At 39.9% G+C, this 17,460-nt stretch overlaps 1 protein-coding gene across 1 annotated transcript; it reads left to right on the plus strand.

Annotated features, from left to right (window-relative positions):
• Nucleotides 1-1,370: 1,370 nt before the first annotated feature.
• Nucleotides 1,371-17,074, plus strand: LOC104392504 (ubiquitin carboxyl-terminal hydrolase 45-like; the record flags this gene model as incomplete). Its single annotated transcript, XM_010001909.1, has 6 exons — nt 1,371-1,470; nt 3,399-3,571; nt 5,220-5,323; nt 5,833-5,933; nt 15,553-15,698; nt 16,979-17,074. Coding segments are annotated over exons 1-6 (720 nt in total), but the record flags the coding sequence as incomplete, so codon positions are not given.
• Between the last annotated feature and the right edge of the window lie 386 nt (nt 17,075-17,460).

The following is a 17,460-nucleotide window of genomic DNA, read 5'->3' on the forward strand; positions in this document are numbered from 1 at the left end:
AGGCTGCCCAGAGAGGTTGTGGAGTCTCCTTCTCTGGAGACTTTCAAGACCCATCTGGACATGTTCCTGTGTGACCTGCCCTAGATTCAGTGGTGGTCCTGCTCTGGCAATGGGGTTGGATTTCATGATCTCCAGAGGTCCCTTCCAACCTCTAACAGTCTGTGATTCTGTCATATCGATGGCTGTTCTGCTGAGTGGTTTGGTGACTAAGAAAGGAGAAGGAATACTGAGTTCATTATACAGGTCAATTCCTGTGTCTCTCAGACAAAAGTCTAAATGCTTATACAGAGAAGATTTAAAAACTTTGCTAGGCAAACGTTTTAAACTTTGGCAAATGTATGTACCTCATCTTCAGCAAGAATGTATCTCTTGCTATTCCCAAATGTAGGACATTTTAGAGGTTTCCTATAAAAAAGGAGGGAGCATAGTTGAAAATGTTTGGTACTGGTGGCTCAGGTAACATTATTAACCTGTTTGTGTTACACAACAAGACCTCATTTTTTTTCTAATCAGAAGGGCTCACAGGTCTGCAGTGTGTTTGACTGTCTTACATTCATATGCTTTGTATATGAAAACTTCTTTTATGAAGCACATGGCTAAAAGACAACATGTAAACTAAGTCTCAGAGCTCTTTGTGTGAAGCACAGCTACGCTTCTTCAGTGAATTCCCATTTGGATTTTGACCAGTGTGCTGAAATTTCTGAGGTTTGTTTTTTTTTTCAAGTTTAGTGGCAAATATTTATCCTTTAATTCTGTTCCTCATAGGACTCTTGATTAATGAGCCAAAGTTCCTATGAGAGACTTCATCTTTATGGGTTCTCTGTTGTTTAATAGAGAGGTCAGCTTGCACTCTAGTCTGTCCTCACTCATAGGAAGGGACACTTTCATGAGATGTGGATGACTTTTGCATTTTACTGAAGTGTCTGAAATTGATCGAAAGCTTTTAGGGAATGTGCAAGGGAAAATGATGACTGAAACCATGATGACTGAGATATGCTAAGGAAGAGAAATTTTTATTAAGTTTTTCTGATAAGGCAAGGCTGGAGCTCTGTATTAGTCTATTTTACAGTAACAAAAATAAAGAAAATCTTGGTATCTCAAATACTTAACACTGCTGCCTGGAAGTGTGTGTCCCCTGTAGTTGGCAGATCCAATTCATGATGACATGTAGTGCAGCTATCCTAAGATTTCACTCGTGACGCGTTTGTGCTCCTTGTAACACAATAATAGCTGACATTAGGCAAGGCCTAAAACTGTTTGTGGGGTCTGAATGTGTGATCTGATCTCATGCTTTTAAAGTTCAAATTCACTACATCTGATGAAGTGTTTAGCCAATAAAGCAACCTCTTCTCTTTTGTAGTAACTAACAGATGCGGGTGAAAGATCCATCAAGAGCCAACCCTGAGAAAACAAAGAGAAGCAAAAGGCCTAACAGGCCACAGGATGAGGACTCTTCAGATGATATTTCAGGTAAATACAGGCTAATAACTTCTATATCGGCTGATGGAAACCACAAATCAGTGGTACCATGAAATACTTTTCTTTTTTGAATTTATGATGGAGATATCCTCAGTCAAGTGTTTATGACATGATCAGTTGCTACACTACGTGACTGCCCTGGAGGGCTGGAGAGTTGGTTGATCTTTGATGACAGCCTTTTCAGAGCATGAGAATGGTCTTTTCCTGTGTGTGGAAGGTCAAGGATGTGTGGCAGGAGTCTGCTCGGTTGAATGGGGAGCTTCCAGCTGAGCTCAGAGGCAAAAGGGAAGGGCTGGGAGGGTTCAGGCAGGTTTCGGCTGGCCTTTCAGGGGTCCTGAGTGAGATGGGATTAGGTAAATCAGCATCAGTTAGAGCTGAATCTGATGGAAGGGTGTGAAGAGTAAGATGCTATGACAGTAAAATGAAGGCTAAGGCAAGTGCAAACCTGCTGCTTAAGGGGGCAGGGGACCTAAGGACATGGGTCATGGTAAAAGCCTGAGAAACTCAGTCCTTCCTTTGTGTCTGTCTTCACGTGGAAACTCTGTACTTGCTCCTCCCTGGTCCCTGAAACTAGTGGCCGACTCTGGAATTAAGCATAGTTCAGAGTAGAAGATTGAGAGCTGTTAAGCAAACTGGGCGTGCCCAGCTCCGTGGAATCAGGTGGAATGTGTCTGAAGGTGCTGAGAGAGCAAGCTGATGTCATTGTGAGGTGATGCTCTGTCATCTTCATGACAACATATTTGGGAGAGCATTTGATATGCTAGAGGGTAGGTCTGCCGTTCAGAGTCACCTAGACCAGGTGGAGCAATGAGCTGGCAGAAACTTCTCAGAATTCAACAAAGGCAAGTGGAGAGTCTGGGTCTTGGCCAAAATAACCATGTGGAATTACAGGGTGGGTAACAATGGCTTGAAAGCAGCTTCGCAGAAAAAGTCCTAGGGATCCTGGTGCATGCTGAATAAAAGCAAGCTCTGTGGCTCATACCTGCTGTGGGTCACCCCCTCTATTTGGTTAAGGAGATGGACAACATGATGCATGAACAGGGGCTGAAGGGAATGGTTTTGTTTAGCCAAGAGGGTGAAAGTATATCTTCTTTGCCTGATAGGTGGTTATAGAGAAGGCAGAGGCAGACTCTGCTAGGATATCCACCATGAAAGGGTTAAAGACAAAACTTCAGGCAAGGAAAATTTGGCTGGGTAGGAGGAAATGTATTTTATTTTCACAGTGAGGATGGTCAAACAAGGAACTGATTTTCTAGTGAGGTGTTGAGATCTCTGTCTTTGAAGACACAGCTGAACAAAGTTTCCAGCAATCAGATCTACATTTGTATTTCACCCTGCTATGAATGAGGGTCTGTACAAGATGACCTTCAGAGGTCCCTTCAAACCTAGGTTGTTCTACCATGTCATTGTGGAAGTTGTGCAAAAAATATGGCAGGGAAGAATAGTGGTTGTTGATCATGTTTGGAACAGGTAGTTGTAGTACAGACACATGGGTGTTTGGAAATCTTTTTGATAGGAAAGGAGGAATGTGCCTGTGTTTTTATGCAAAAATAGATTTATGTAGCATTTTACTATTGACATTTTAATGTTAACAAAGAAAAACCCCAACCAAACAGCAAAAAAACAGGGAAATGAACTTTGTACAGAAGTAGTCCTTGTACTTTTGTATAAAGGAGCTTGTATCTTTTTAAGAGGTGGCATTTCTTGACTTAAAAGGGATTTTCATTATAGAAAGACCAAAATAAATAATAAAATTCAGTGCATGGGGAGCAGCTGGCTAATTTTTCCTATTTTATTCCTTGGCTATTTTTTTCCTAATGCTGAACTTGTTGAAGATTCTTCTCTCTTAATGTACATGTGCTCCCTCTCACACTTTCAGTCAATGAAAATAATAGTTGAGCATGTGTCATTTTCTCCAGGCTTAACCTGCCAGCACGTGAGCCAAGCAGTGGACGTGCATCATGTGAAGAGAGCAGTAGCTCAGAACGTCTGGTCAATATGTGCAGAATGTCTGAAGGAGAGGAGGATGGGGAGTGATGGGGAGCCCGTGGCACCTTCGGACATATGGCTGTGTCTCAAATGTGGCTCTCAGGTGAGCATCCCTTGGGAATGTACCGAGGCAGATGGGCGCTGCTTTTCTAAAGCATCTAACTGGAGTAGAGTCTTACTTGTTTGGTGATTCATTTCCTTCAGAGTGTGGGGAACAGTTTATCTTCTCTCCCCCCACATAAGACACAGAGAAGCAGTGTTAACAGTAGTACTTAGTGCTCAGAGTCCCTGCTTGAGCTTCTTCTTCAGATGAGTGGAATGTGGCCTTTCCTTCTAGTCTGGTTTTTGCTGGTGTTTTGGGTTTGCTTGATGCGTTACAGTGCGGTTCCACCTCACAGGTAGTAGTGATGGTCCTGCCTTCTCTCTCTTCTTCAGCTGCATGCTCTTGCCACTGTAAGGAGAATTTGCTCCAGGAATTCTGTGGTTGCAAAATGCATCTGTTCTGCTGGCTCATCTGGCAGAAGATCCCACGAATACAAATGAATTAAAAAATGGATACGTGTATTGCTGAATCAGCTTAGACTATAGACAGTTGCAATATTTGATTGAAACCAGGGAGAAAAGACTGTGCTGGAGTGAGAATACTGCTTTTTGTGGCAGCTAGCCATTAGATTGTGTCAGTTACAATGTCAAATAGTGGTCTCAGAGTCTAAAATGGCAGGTCCTAACCTCAAGGGCTTGCATGAGTTTCTCACCTGTGAGTGGAGTAAAGCCTGATACAAAAAATTCAGTCTGCAGGCAGTGTCAATGCTTGGGTCACCTAATAGTTGCCTGGACACAACATTTCACAATTTTCTTAAGACTTTCAGTAGGTCTTGCTATAGTAAGGACAGAAGCCAGCTGCTACCAGTATTAGCAGAACAGATTTAATTTTGCAAAGAAAGATGCCATTAGCAGGCTTCAGAACATAGCCAGCTAGATCTGGGGAGGACTCATATAGCTTGTCTATGAAATTTTGTTATTAAGGAAGGCTTTTAAAAGAAGTAAAATAGGTGTTCTTTTTTTCAAGTTTATGCTGTTAACAGCCTCCAAAACTCATACTTCATTCAGAGTGTAATCCTGAATCCTTTTAAGTCCCACTCTGAAGATACTTGAAAAACTGCAGATGCTTTCCCTCCAAGTTGCTGCATATGAATAGTGTGTTCTGAGTAGCTTTTTATTACAAAACCAATTTATGTACCTTTTGCTTTCTGGAATGCATTTGGCATTCTTGAGCAGTGAGGTTACCTGTGCAGTCCTCTCCTTGATATTCTGCAGACCAAATATGCTACATAGTAATTTAATTTAGTTTTTTAGAGAATTCTTAATTTTATGAATGGTATAGTTTGCTGTCTAGTGATATTGATGCAAAAGCTACTAATTCTTTCTATTAAGTTAAAAGAAATGGAGTCATTTTCTATACTTCTAAGTGATTTTTCCAACCATAAACGATGATATTTTGGTTTTGTGTTGCCATTTATTTTATTAAAAAAACAAAACATGTTCTTAAAAAAAATAACTGTTATCTTTATAGTATCAGATTATAAAGAATCTTAAACCCCCTTAATCCTTGAGAGTATTTAATGAGTATTTAGGGCACTATAGCTTTCTGTCTTAATTTTTAAAATGTTTTTGCAGTTTATTTACTAATAACATCATATTTTCCTACTTCCCTTTTTCCCCCCTCACTGTGTTGATGCTTCTGTTTTTAGGGATGTAGTAAGAACTCGGAAGGCCAACATTCCCTGAAACACTTCCAGACAGCACGTACAGAACCTCATTGCATTGTTATCAACCTCAGCACATGGATCATATGGTAAGAATGAGTGTGCAGGTGTTTGTGTCTGCTCGTGTGTAAGGACTGCTCGTAACTTCAAGTGGTGTCTTCTCATGATAAAGACAGATACTGACAGATAAAATGAATTCTTTATCTAGAAGAAAGTCAGGCTTTCTAGAAAGGAAATTAGTTTGTGCTTGGTAATCTCAGAGGGGTCACAAATCAATACTAAGACAGAAGTTTGAGGCTGTTTTGTTCTGCAGAGAGCTGGCTGGTTATAGGAGGTTGTCCTTCCTGCTTGTTTCTAGATGATTATTTGCTGGGCTACAAACTGGGATTATTTAAATCTCTTAAGTATTGCAATGAATTTGGGCTGATCTACAGAAGAACATATATGAGATGGGAGAATTCAATTCTGTTCCTCTTCTTAGTGTGAAAAAATGAAAGCTAGAGCTGAAGTACTTTGCAAAATTTGTTTGAGAACTTTGTTAGAGCTGGGAGGTGCATCTAGACATCCTGAATTCCAATTAATTTCTTCTTTTTTTTAGGTGTTATGAGTGTGAGGAAGAACTGTCAACACATTGCAACAAAAAGGTTTTGGCTCAGATTGTTGACTTTCTTCAAAAACATGGTTCCAGGGCTGAACCAAGTAAGTTTTCACAAATAGTTTTATCTGGAGGTGTCTGTAATGTACTGTCTCTAAAATTGAGCATTTCAGATTTGGTGTCTTGTAAAACATACAATTGAAAAATTATCTGTGATGTGAGCATAATGCACTTTGTAGTTGCCCAGTTAGTTGGGCAAGTAATCTGTTGTGTGTAAGGCTTTCTGCTCATTTATGTTACTGGGTTTTAATTTCTAGAACACTCATTTCATAGAATCATAGAATGGTAAATTATTTTCTTATGTTAGGAGCCTACTGTATCTTCTTAGTATATGTAATAGTAGACAGAACTTTGTGTGGCCCTCAGCTCTCTACTCTTGATAATGTTGATGTTCTTCACCCCTACTGTAGCACACTAATCAGTGTTTCTGGCTTCTGACTTAAGAGAGTTTCTTGTATTCCAAATGTTATTCACCAAAACTAGCTGAAGTTAAATTTAAAGCAACTAGTTGCAGTTTTTAGCAAAGATAATCAAGTGGTTAGAAGTAAGAATGGAAAAGGGCTGCCTTACTGAATTAGACTAGGTATTTTTCTAGCTGCATGTGTGGAAATTCTACTGCTTTTAAGAGGTGTTACATCAATTTTGAGGGCAAAAATGAAGGGCCACTCAGAAATACATATTTTGTATTTTGATCTAGTCACAAAGTCTGTTATTACATGGTAATAAATTGATAAATTGCTGCTTTTTGCATCTTTTCACTTGGCGTCATGAAAATTCAGTGTGTGATTTCAGTTTTGTTCACAGCTTCAGTTTCAAGTGACATGTAATAAATGGGTGTTGCAGCTTCCTTGCAAATGAAAATGCTGTAGTGTTTGTTTCAGTTAATTTAATGGAAACATTTTCATTATGGATTTATACTGCTGGGTAAGACTTGCAGAGTGATACAACTGTCTTTTTCATGGTTTAGATTCTTAATTTGTGAAACTTTAAAATACCTGCTCTGTACTGGGCACTGGTGGGGCTGCACCTTAAGTTACTGTGTGCAGTTCTGGGCCCCTCACCATGGGAAGGACACTGAGGTGCTGAAGCACCAGAGGAGAGCTACCAAGCTGGTGAAGAGTCTAGAGAACAAGTAATGAGGTAACTGGGGTTGTTTAGTGTGAAGATGATGAGGCTGAGGGGAGACCTCATTGTCCTCTACAACTACATGAAAGAAGGTTGTTGGTGGAGGTGGTGTTGGCCTCTTCTCCCAAGTCAATAACAATGGGACCAGAGGAAATGGCTTGAAGTTGTGGCAGGGGAGGCTCAGATTGGATATTAGGAAGAATTTCTATACTGAAAGAGTGGTCAGGCACTGGAACAGCCTGCCCAGGGAGGTGGAGATGTTCAGAAGTTGCGTAGATTTGGTACTTCAGGGCATGCTCTAGTGGCTGAGGTTGTGGGGTGTTTTTGTGTTGATGGTTGGACTCCGTGGTCTTTGAGGTCCTTTCCAACCATGACCATTCTGTGATTCTGTGAGTTGGTCCTGCTTGCTTTGCTGTCTTGGAAAATGAGGTTCATGGCAGTGGTGTAAAAGGTAGAGTTGAGTACCAGTGGTGATGTCAGGTGAGCGGTGTGTGGGTGAGCATCCTTCCACAAGGTGATGGGAGGTGCAGGGTAGTTTTAAATTGATGATCGACTGAGGAGTTTGCTTTCCCAGCATCTCAGACTGTGTTACTGCAGGGTTATGCTTCATCCTTTAAATCCCTGCACGTGCCTGGTTTTGAGTGAGCAGGGGGACTCTCCAGCGTCCTTCAAAGCTAAGGAGGTCCTGAGCAAGCCTTGCGGGGTGGCTTCTGCAACAACCAGAGTTCTTGGCATGGAGGTTCCTCCCACAGGGCAGCTGTGTCTCCTGCTTCATGCTGGGAAGGGACTAAGTCTCATGTGCAAGCCTGTTTTCCTGAGAAAAGCAAGCACATGTGTGTACTCCCAGTAATGTTTTAAAGCTGGAAATCAGCGACCTGTTCTACTTGGCAGAGTATGGCTGTGTGGAGCAGTTTGGGAGCTCTGGGAATGTTGGTCCCAAAGGTCATAGAATTGTAGCATGGTTTGGGTTTAAAATGACCTTAAAGGTCATCTAGTTTCAACCCCCCTGCGTGGGCAGGGACATCTCCCTGATGTCCCTTGGGTTAGGTTGCTCAGAGCCCCATCCAACCTGCCCTTTAACAGTTCCAGGGAGAGGGCATCCACAACCTCCCTGGGCAACCTGTCCTGGTGTCTCACCACTCTCACACTAAAGAATTTATTCCTCATGTTCAACCTAAATCTCCTCTCTTCCAGTTTTAATCCATTAGCCCTTGTCCTCTCACTAAAAGCCCCTCCCTAACTTTCCTGTAGGCCCTTCAGGTACTGGAAGGTGCTATGAGGCTTACCCCAAGCATTCTCTTCTCCAGGCTGAACAGCCCCAACTCTCCCAGCCTGTCTTCATGGGAGAAATGCTCCAGCCCTTGGATCATCTTTGTGCCCCTCCTCCAGGAGCTCCATGTCCTTCTTATGTTGGGGGCTCCAGAATTAGACACAGTACTCATGATGGTTTTTTTCAAGATGTTTTGTTGGGTTTTCCTAAGTAGAAAGGAAAAGAGGAAAAAGCTCTTTGCCTGGCAGGCTTTGTTGCTTTGGGCCAGGCTCCTTGCTGGAAGAGACTGGGAAACAGCCATGTATTGATAAGTGATGATTCCCTCTTTGCCTGAGAGGGAATGCCCAGGCAGAGTTGGCCTTCTTGTTTCTCTCTGATGAATATGAAACTGCTGTAAACAGGAATACCTTTTCTGTTTTATGTCAAATACTTGGGCTGACACACTTGGTACTTGTAACTTAGGTAAGGTTTTTTTTCTTTTATTTAAATTAGATTGCCTATAATAATTTAAAAAAAAAATCTGAAATTGAAATGTAATTCCTGTAATTAACTCTACTGTCAACAAGTTATCTTTTAGTTGTTTTAGGTGTAGCATTTTATTTCATGTTACAATGATATTTTCAATGTAACTATAATAGTTTAAATTATTAGTTGGCTTTGTTTTTTTAAAATTAATTTTGTATGTCAATGTATAAGTTTATAAAAATAAACTACTCTTAATTTTAGATTAAAAATAACTTGTGAGAAACAGGTAGTGTAAAACTGACAATTAGGAATTCATATTTCCCACTTAAAAATAAATCTGCTTTTTTCCCCATTGCTTTTCTGTTTCCTCCTAAAAAAACAGGAGAAAAGACTTAATTTTCATACCAGAATGTGGCACTAGAACAACAATTCATCTTATGGCTTCCTTTCTTTCTGTTGTAACAACTGGTTGGCATGGTGCATCATTAAAATTCAGATAGCATTGTGGAGAAATTTCTGCATAAATGCAGAATGTACATGGCTATAAGTAACAGTGAGGGCTGCTGGGTCTGGTTTTGTGGTTCTCAAAAGTGCAGGAGTCATTTAGAGATAAAATAATCAGCTTAAACATGTAAGGGAGGGTTATATTGATTTCCCAATTAATGCATCTTGGAAAAGAAACAAAAGCAAAATGCTTGTCATTTGGTACTAATGTGGTGGAAGAGAGTGGCAGCAGGATCCCTGCTTTTCACTCGGCCTCTCACAAAGATTCAACTTCACTTCAGCTGTAAAAATGTGCAAATTACATTACTACTACATGACTGACTTTTGTAATTACATTAAGCGATTGAGATAAATCCCAGTGCTGGGTTCCCAAAAGAATGCTTGCAGCTGTGTGATTTTCACATCTGATCCTATGGTTTGTTGTACCCAGAAATGCCTGCTTTTTTTTTTCCCATTTTTTTTTTTTTTCCCCCAGAGGAGTCTGTTTGGTTAAGAGGTCACGTTGGGCACAAGATGGAAGAATAAAGGAAGATTACTTTCTAGGGTGTACCACCCAGAACTGTGTTTTGTGGAAAAGGTTAGCGGGCCATGATGGTTTTCACAGGAAGGCAGGTGCAGTATTGTCTGTGTGGCACACTTGTGAGCTTCACATGGACATAATGCACATGTAGTACACAGAAACCATGCTGAGACATTGCAATCTGTGTGTCTGCTCATTTGCTGGAGAAAATAAATTGTTTTGCTGTCTTAAAAGTGAATATTACACATATTTTCCTTTACAAAAGCCAAATTAGGCGTTGGTGGAAACATGAGATTGCATACTCAATTTTTGTAGAGAGCAGTTAATTAAATTGGTTTGTGTGGCAATAGAATGTGAAGAAAGAAATTCTATTCTCAGGTTTTCTAGTTCAATTTATTGTTGGGAAGGTCAAGCAGAGGAATGAGATTTTTGTGAGTAAGTTCAGCTGCCCAGATTTGCCAATAGGTGGAAGTTAGAAACTTGAACTCTATTTTAATGGATATAACTGATGTAAAACAAACATTATAAAGTATGTAATTTTACAGTGCAGGTAATAGGAGTTGGAAAAATATATGGAAATAAAATAATTTGGAAAAACAAATAACAGGAGGAAAAGCTTTTCAGATTTGCATTCATCTGTGGATATTAGCAGCATACAAAGAATCACACTGAAAAAAATAGTTATATTCTTTCATAACTGTTTTTCACTATGTGTAGTTTGGAGCTTGCAGTCATATAAGTCCATTTTATCTACTTAAAAAGAAAATTAACTAGCAAAATAAACGAGATTAGTTTGATTTTCCAAATCTGAGATATGCTTCAGCAAAAGATATGTCTGTTGTTGGTCATAAATTTTCTTTCAAGCTTACTTACTTGTTAGGGGCTGCTGTTAATTATACACATTGCAAAGAAATGAAATTGAATCATTGGCAAAATTTTTTTAGGCATTCTGTAATTTTTATCCATCCATTCTTCCCTTTCCTGTCCATGTACTTATTTTACTCGTGAGGTGTAGCACAAGTCATCTGAGCATAGAGGATAAGTTTTAAAGTTTATAACATTCTGGCAGAACCAGAGAAGTAAAATTGTAGTTTTAATATTTAATTTGGTAGGATTGTAGCACTGCAAGATAAATTGGGGTTTAAAACAAAAGGCTAGTGACCATCTCAGAATAGAACTGTGCTGTTTTCCTAAGGGTTAGATTCTCATTGTTGTCCAGTGTTGGAAAAAAATTCAGTATTTTTTTAAATAAAAAAGGAGCATCAGACAATTTAGTAACATTTCATATGACAATATGATGAGAACTTGGTAAAAGAAAGGCAGTCTATTAACCTTGCCTTTAGTGTGAAGACCTTCAGCTGGAGTACCAGAGCTGTACTCAATAGAAGATGCTTGACCTTGGAATAAACGTGCATGTTCCCAGAACCCTCATTTTTAATTAAACAAAGGAAAATAAATGTTGCCCTGAAAAGATGAGCAAAAATACTTACTCCCATGGCTGATAGAAAAATTGGATGTCATTTATCTTTTTGCTTGCACACCATCTGCACCCCCAGGTACAGCTCAGTTTCAGGAAGGGCGGTTGGTACAGAAATCCATGTGTGCTACAGATGTTTCAAACACTGGCAAAGCAAAAGCAGGTTGATAGGGAGCCTGGGATAAGTTTCCTGAGTGTCGTTTGCAAAGTGGGTGTATCAGCACTGTGTGTGTTTGTGCTCACAGTGACTTGCTCTGGTTCACAGGCTGTCATTGTCCATGTTAATGTTGGGAATCTCAGTCTCATGCCCGTGAGGCTGGGGGACAAAATGGTATTCCCTGCCTCCAGGGAGCGCAGGAGATGCAACAACAGGTGACCAGGAGTAGGTTAGAAATAGCTGAAGAAAAAAGTGGCAAGACAAGAGTGCATTGCAAGCAAGAGCTGCAGCAGAGGAGCAGTCCCTGCTTGCTGCCTGCTTTTCTCTGGGGTCTGGTGGGAGAGGGGTTGCTGGCACTGGGGAGAGCAGGGTGACACTGGGACGCTTTGCTGAACATGAAGGCTGTGCCTAAGCCCAAATGCAGCTGTGAGAGCCAAAGGAGTGAGTGCTGGAGGTGGATGTTGTGGTGAGACCAAATGCAGGCACTGACCTGGTGCCAGGGAAGAGGTGGTCACTGGGGTGTGAAGAGTTGGATGAGGAGCTGGGCAACAGGTCTTCACTCTGGTAGGACGTCTCTGCAGCCAGATACGCTTTGTTGAGGTTGTGGTGATCAAAGCAGAACGAGAGTTTTCCCTGTGTGACTTTGATTAGAAAGGCCACTTCTACAACAAAACTGCAGAAGTCTGACAGAGGGATGTAGCCTGAATGTGTGAGCCCCAAAACAGTCACAGTTGGATACACTGTCCCCCACTATGGAGGTACAGGCCTGCCTGAGGCTGGTGTCCACAGTGCTTGAGGAGAGCAGTTCTCTTAGAGATGTAGCAGTGAGCTAAAGACAGCAATCAATTGATTAATTTAATTATCTTTGTGCTTTTGCCTGCCTTGCTCTTGTTAACATTAGTGAGATCCTTTATAAACAGGTATTACTGCACACAGCTGGGATGGCTTAGGATACATTTTTTCAAAACATACTGCTTGGCCAGGAGCTGAAGGCTCGTGTGGGCAGCAGCAGCAGAGAGCCGTTTCAACTGAATCCTTCTGCTGGGGTCCTTGTGTCTATACTGGCATATAAGTCACTTTTCATATCCAAAAGTACAGGATTGCAAGATTGTGTCAGCAAGAGACTGTGGAGTGCAAGTTCACTTTAAAAAATTACATATTACTCTTCTGATTAATTACATGCTTGTAGCCTTGGGTCAATCTTGCAGAAGGACTCTGCAGCCCCAATCTGTAGAAGTATTAGCTATCACAGTCATTACCAGCATCTTCTATTAAGACTGACCAACTCTTCACATGTCAACTAAACATTCAGCTTCAGGCCTGTCTGTCATTTGTCGCTGAGCTGGGGAAGCTGAGCAGAGTTAAATTAAAAACTGCTGTCCCTCCTCTGGCGCTGTATATCCTTTAAAATATCTGCATGGAATAAGCAAGGCAGCAGATAATGTTTGTAATGGCAAAGCAACACTTCTCTGCAAAGACTTCTTCACAGATACAAAACGCTAGTAAAACATCACGTGGGTTGTGTTTCTAAAATCTATTAAAAATCAAGAGGCAGTCATTAAAACCATTGGAATTAAAGCAGGATCCTAGACTTCAGTAACAACATACAGGCTTTTTCTTAATTTCCTCCTTCTTCTCCTTATCCCAATACTAATTATCCAGCTTTGTGGCAATTGGATGTCTGGTTCTCATTTATTGTGTTTTATAATTGCGTATTCATCCAGCTCTTATCACAAAGCTGGATGCTTCAGCTTTGTTTTCCCCCTTAAATAATTCATATGTAAGGTTCAGCAAATGGAACCTTGCTACTTGTGTGAAGCTGCCATTTAACCATGAAGTGAAATGCTTTTATTGAGTTTGCCCTGCAGATATGGTCTGCTGTGGCAGTGCTGTCCATATTTGGTGGCTGTGCAAGGAGAGCCAGGTGGTGCTGCAAAGCGTAGCACAGTGAAGCGTGGACAGATCTAGGTTTGACATTTGTCATCCTGTACTGCTAAAGGGAAGAGAAAAATCTGCTTTTCCATATGCTTATGCTTTAATTTTTGCCTGCAGTTTTGTCCAGATGGCCTTGTGAACATTGTTTACTTTAAGATGCTGTCCCAGATGTTTTTGAATGCCGATGGATAAATGCAACAACTGTGGTATACTAATACACAAATTATTTACACAATTTTGGCTTTTTTTTTTTTTTTCCTCTTTTTTAACTATCTCTTCTCCCCACCATTTCTCTGTATGGCACGCTTTTCTGAGGGGAAGAAGTATTCCCTTATATTATTAAATTTCTGAGAGCGAGCAATGCCCTTTGAGTTGCAGACACTTGGAGCTCCCATTTTCCTGCTAAGGTTCTTTTGGAGCTCTTTGTGGGTGGACAAGTCTCAGACACTGTAATGTGCCCCTTGTAAGCATGTCAATTAAAAGGTGTCATTGCACATAGCCCATAAAACAGGGACTGTTTCAGGGTATGAGCAGCTCCCAGGTTGTTTGTCATGCACTGTGTTCCAAAACATGTTGTCTGCTTTTGCAAGGAGAACTTGATCTCTTACTTTGCCCTTGTACTGTCTTAGTTTTCCACACCAGTGGAAAGGAGACTGTTTTAAAGCTGTGTAAGCAGTATGAGCTAGAACATTTAAACCTGTTTTTAAACAGCAGAGCACCTCTTAACTGCATTTTGATAAACTCAGGTACAATTTGGAAAAACAATTATGCCTTGATGGCACTATAGGGTGCTGACAAACTGCATCAGCAGCTCGTTGCCAGATACAATAGGTATTTTAATGACTTATTTTTTATTTAATAATATTTTTTCAAGAAACTCCCTAGGAGTGTACATAAGGGAACCTTTTGGCATGAGCATTTCATTAACGTAAATAGGTCTGTTATTTTTTAAGAACACTTTAATGAGACTTCAATGTGAAACTCATTAGAACAAATATATGAATTCATATGTCAAGACAGAGATTGCAGCATCACAGTCTTGGCATCTATTAAGTCCATAACTCGTTTACATTGACATGCATTGTTAATCAATATTTAAGACACTGCAGATGTCAGTAATGTTCATATTTAGTCCTGCAACCATGACAATATGAAAGTTGCTAGTAGAATTCGAGGCTTAATATTATTATCTCAAATCTTTCCATTACCTCTAGGCTACAAGTTAATGACTGTCTAACTTTGCTGTTGCTCATCTATTTAAATAATAAGGGAAATAAGGAAGAACTCTGGTAGCATATTCCATTGCAGTTTTATCAAAATTCAGTTGTATAAAATTAAAACAGGGGCATTGTGTGCATTTGGATTGTGTTAGCAGTTCCTCAGGCTGTGACAAAGAGGGGTGGATGGAGGAGGAAATGCAGTGTTTGGGAAAAGGGATGACAACTGCAAGTCAGCCCTAGGCCGTGTTGTATGGGGCAATGCAAACAGAGCCTGATCATTCATAAAGACTGGCAGCATTCAGGTGGTCACTTTTGGTTACCTCCAAATGGACCAAGAACATCTTTTTTGGTGGTGTTTCTAGCATGTCTAATGAACGTACCTCTTAACTGCCAGTTGTTAACGAACTAGCAGAGTCCATTTTACTTTATTGCTTGAGTAACTGTAGAAGTTACAGTCTAATGGCATATTTGGATTATTGTGGAAGGTTTTGTTTGGTATATGTAGTTGTTGGGGGGATTTTTTTCCTCAGGGGCTTCACTGCTGATTTATCACATTTATTTTTTTTTTAAGATTTTATTAAGGAGCTTAGTACCATTTTTGAGAGGGACTTTTTACCAGGGTGTGTAGTGATAGGACAAAGGGTAATGGTTTTAAACTGGGAGAGGGGAGATTTAGGTTAAATGTTAGGAAGAATTCTTTACTATTAGGCTGGTGGTGAGACACTGGCACAGGTTGCCCAGGGAGGTTTGTGGATGCCCCATCCCGGGAAGTGTTCAAGGCCTGGATTGACAGGGCTTTGTGCAACCTGGTCTAGTGGAAGGTGTCCCTGCCCATGGCAGCGGGGTTGGAACTAGGTGTTCTTTAAGGTCCTTTCCAACCCAAACCATTCTATGATTCTGTGTTAAAAATTATGAATGTAATCCACAGAAGGACTGATTTGATTAAACTATGAAATTATATAGTAATGTTAATCTATAGTTTAATTATAGGTTCATCAAAAATCATACGACTCCATGAAGAAAACAGTGAAACCAGTGAAATACTGAAAGGAAAAAGTTCTGGTAATGGTGCATCTGTTCCAGTCAAAGGAATAAATAATTTAGGAAATACGTGCTTTTTTAATGCTGTCATGCAGGTAAGATGGAAATATCATACAGCTTTTTCTTCCTAGATTTTGGAAATAATTAATCTGTACAAACTGTGGACTTCAGAAAAGGTTCTGACTGTTACCAGTCTTTGTTCTGCTTTTGAAAGTCCTTTTCAAATTATTTTTGGTCCTTGCTGTTCAAGCAATATTTCCTGTTATAACAAAAAAGAATTCCTGGATCAGTAGCTTTTTTCACAGTAATGAGACAAATGAAAATATCAAGTGTTGCACACACTGCATATGTGTGTGGGTTGTACTCTAGCATATGGTTTTATTTGTAGTTCAGCATTAGGCAGTCATGAGTAATGCAGAGTATTTGCCATCCTGGTGGGTGTGAGAAGTGGTACTTGGCGCATCATGTAAATGTCTGCGCTGTGTGCGGGGATGATTTTTAAGATCCTACAATGCCTGCAGTTACAAAAGTACTTTTATTGATTATGATGTTTTTTTTCCTGACCAGAATAAAAGGAATGAGCTATACCAATAGTCTTCTGTTGATGCTAAAAAAAGCAGCAATCATTGTGGGTTTTATACTGGAGCATCGTGTTGCTTGTAGGTTGAGCAGGGACATCTGTCTGTCTGCAGAGAGCAATGAGCAAATGAGAGAAAACTTCTGTGAAGGTTTTCTGAACTGGCACTCTACCTGGTGTTTATGGTGCTGATTACAAAACTCAGCCAACCAATAGTGATTTTGTAAAGAGCAGAATTACTACAGCTTGTTCTCTGTTGATACTTAGGGCCTTGTAGAAACCTAAGTGATCTGCAGTCAAAGTTAACAAAAAATAAAGAAACAAAGCTTAAGATGTGTTGAGTTGGTTTCTCTCTCAAACTCAAAGAGGTAATGCTTTTCACTCTGCCAAAGCCCTTGTGTTTCTTGGGCTATGGTGAGAGAGACTGCAGAGTTTAAATAAATGTTTTCTGATACTAATGTCCTCACTGTAAAAAAACAACCAACCAAACCAAACTAAAAAAAACAACAAACAAAAACCAAAAAATCCAAACCAACAAAAAATCCAAAACAAAACCCAATCTTGTTGTTTAACAAAAATAACAGGAAATTATTTTGGAATTACAGAAAGAGAATGATATATTATAAAGGTGATACCTACTTTTTCTAGTGGTCTAAATTAAACCTCAGCTGTACATTATGAAGTAGATCTAGTTTTGTCTGTCTCTGAAGTTAGAATTTATAACAGAAGAAAAATGCATGGTTGAAAGATAAAAAAATCAGCATGGGTTTCTATGGGTTTGTTTTTTTTTTCTTTAAGAACTTGGCACAGACTCATGTACTAAATGAACTGATGTATGATATGAAGGAGAAAGGAACCAAGTTAAAAATCTGTCATACTTCAGATGCCCAATTGGTAAGTATACAGTGAAAAATACAAGTTTGGGGAAACGTGGGAAGAAGCTGGAGAATGGGAAAGTGCATCTCTCTTAAATACACACACTTACTCTCCCGTTTATTTTTGCTTTTTAACTGTTTAGCCAGTTTATGGTATCTGTGAACTCACTCCTTTTACAACACTAATTATTCAGCCCTGGAGGAGGAGGAATAATCACTTCCTTTCACATTTTATGACTTTGAAGTAGCAAGTAATGCCTGACATTAAGAAAGAGTGGCTAGTTTATTTTTGTATCCCGTTTAACTTCTTCAAAATTAATATATGATACAGGAAATAGTATATTTGGCTCTGTGTTAATGAAATCTGTTATTCCAGTCTGTCCTAGCTCTTTGTTGATAAGACTT

The sequence above is a fragment of the Chaetura pelagica genome, unplaced genomic scaffold (assembly GCF_000747805.2).
Source record: "Chaetura pelagica isolate M959 unplaced genomic scaffold, ChaPel_1.0 scaffold197, whole genome shotgun sequence".
Classification (NCBI taxonomy): Eukaryota; Metazoa; Chordata; class Aves; order Apodiformes; family Apodidae; genus Chaetura; species Chaetura pelagica.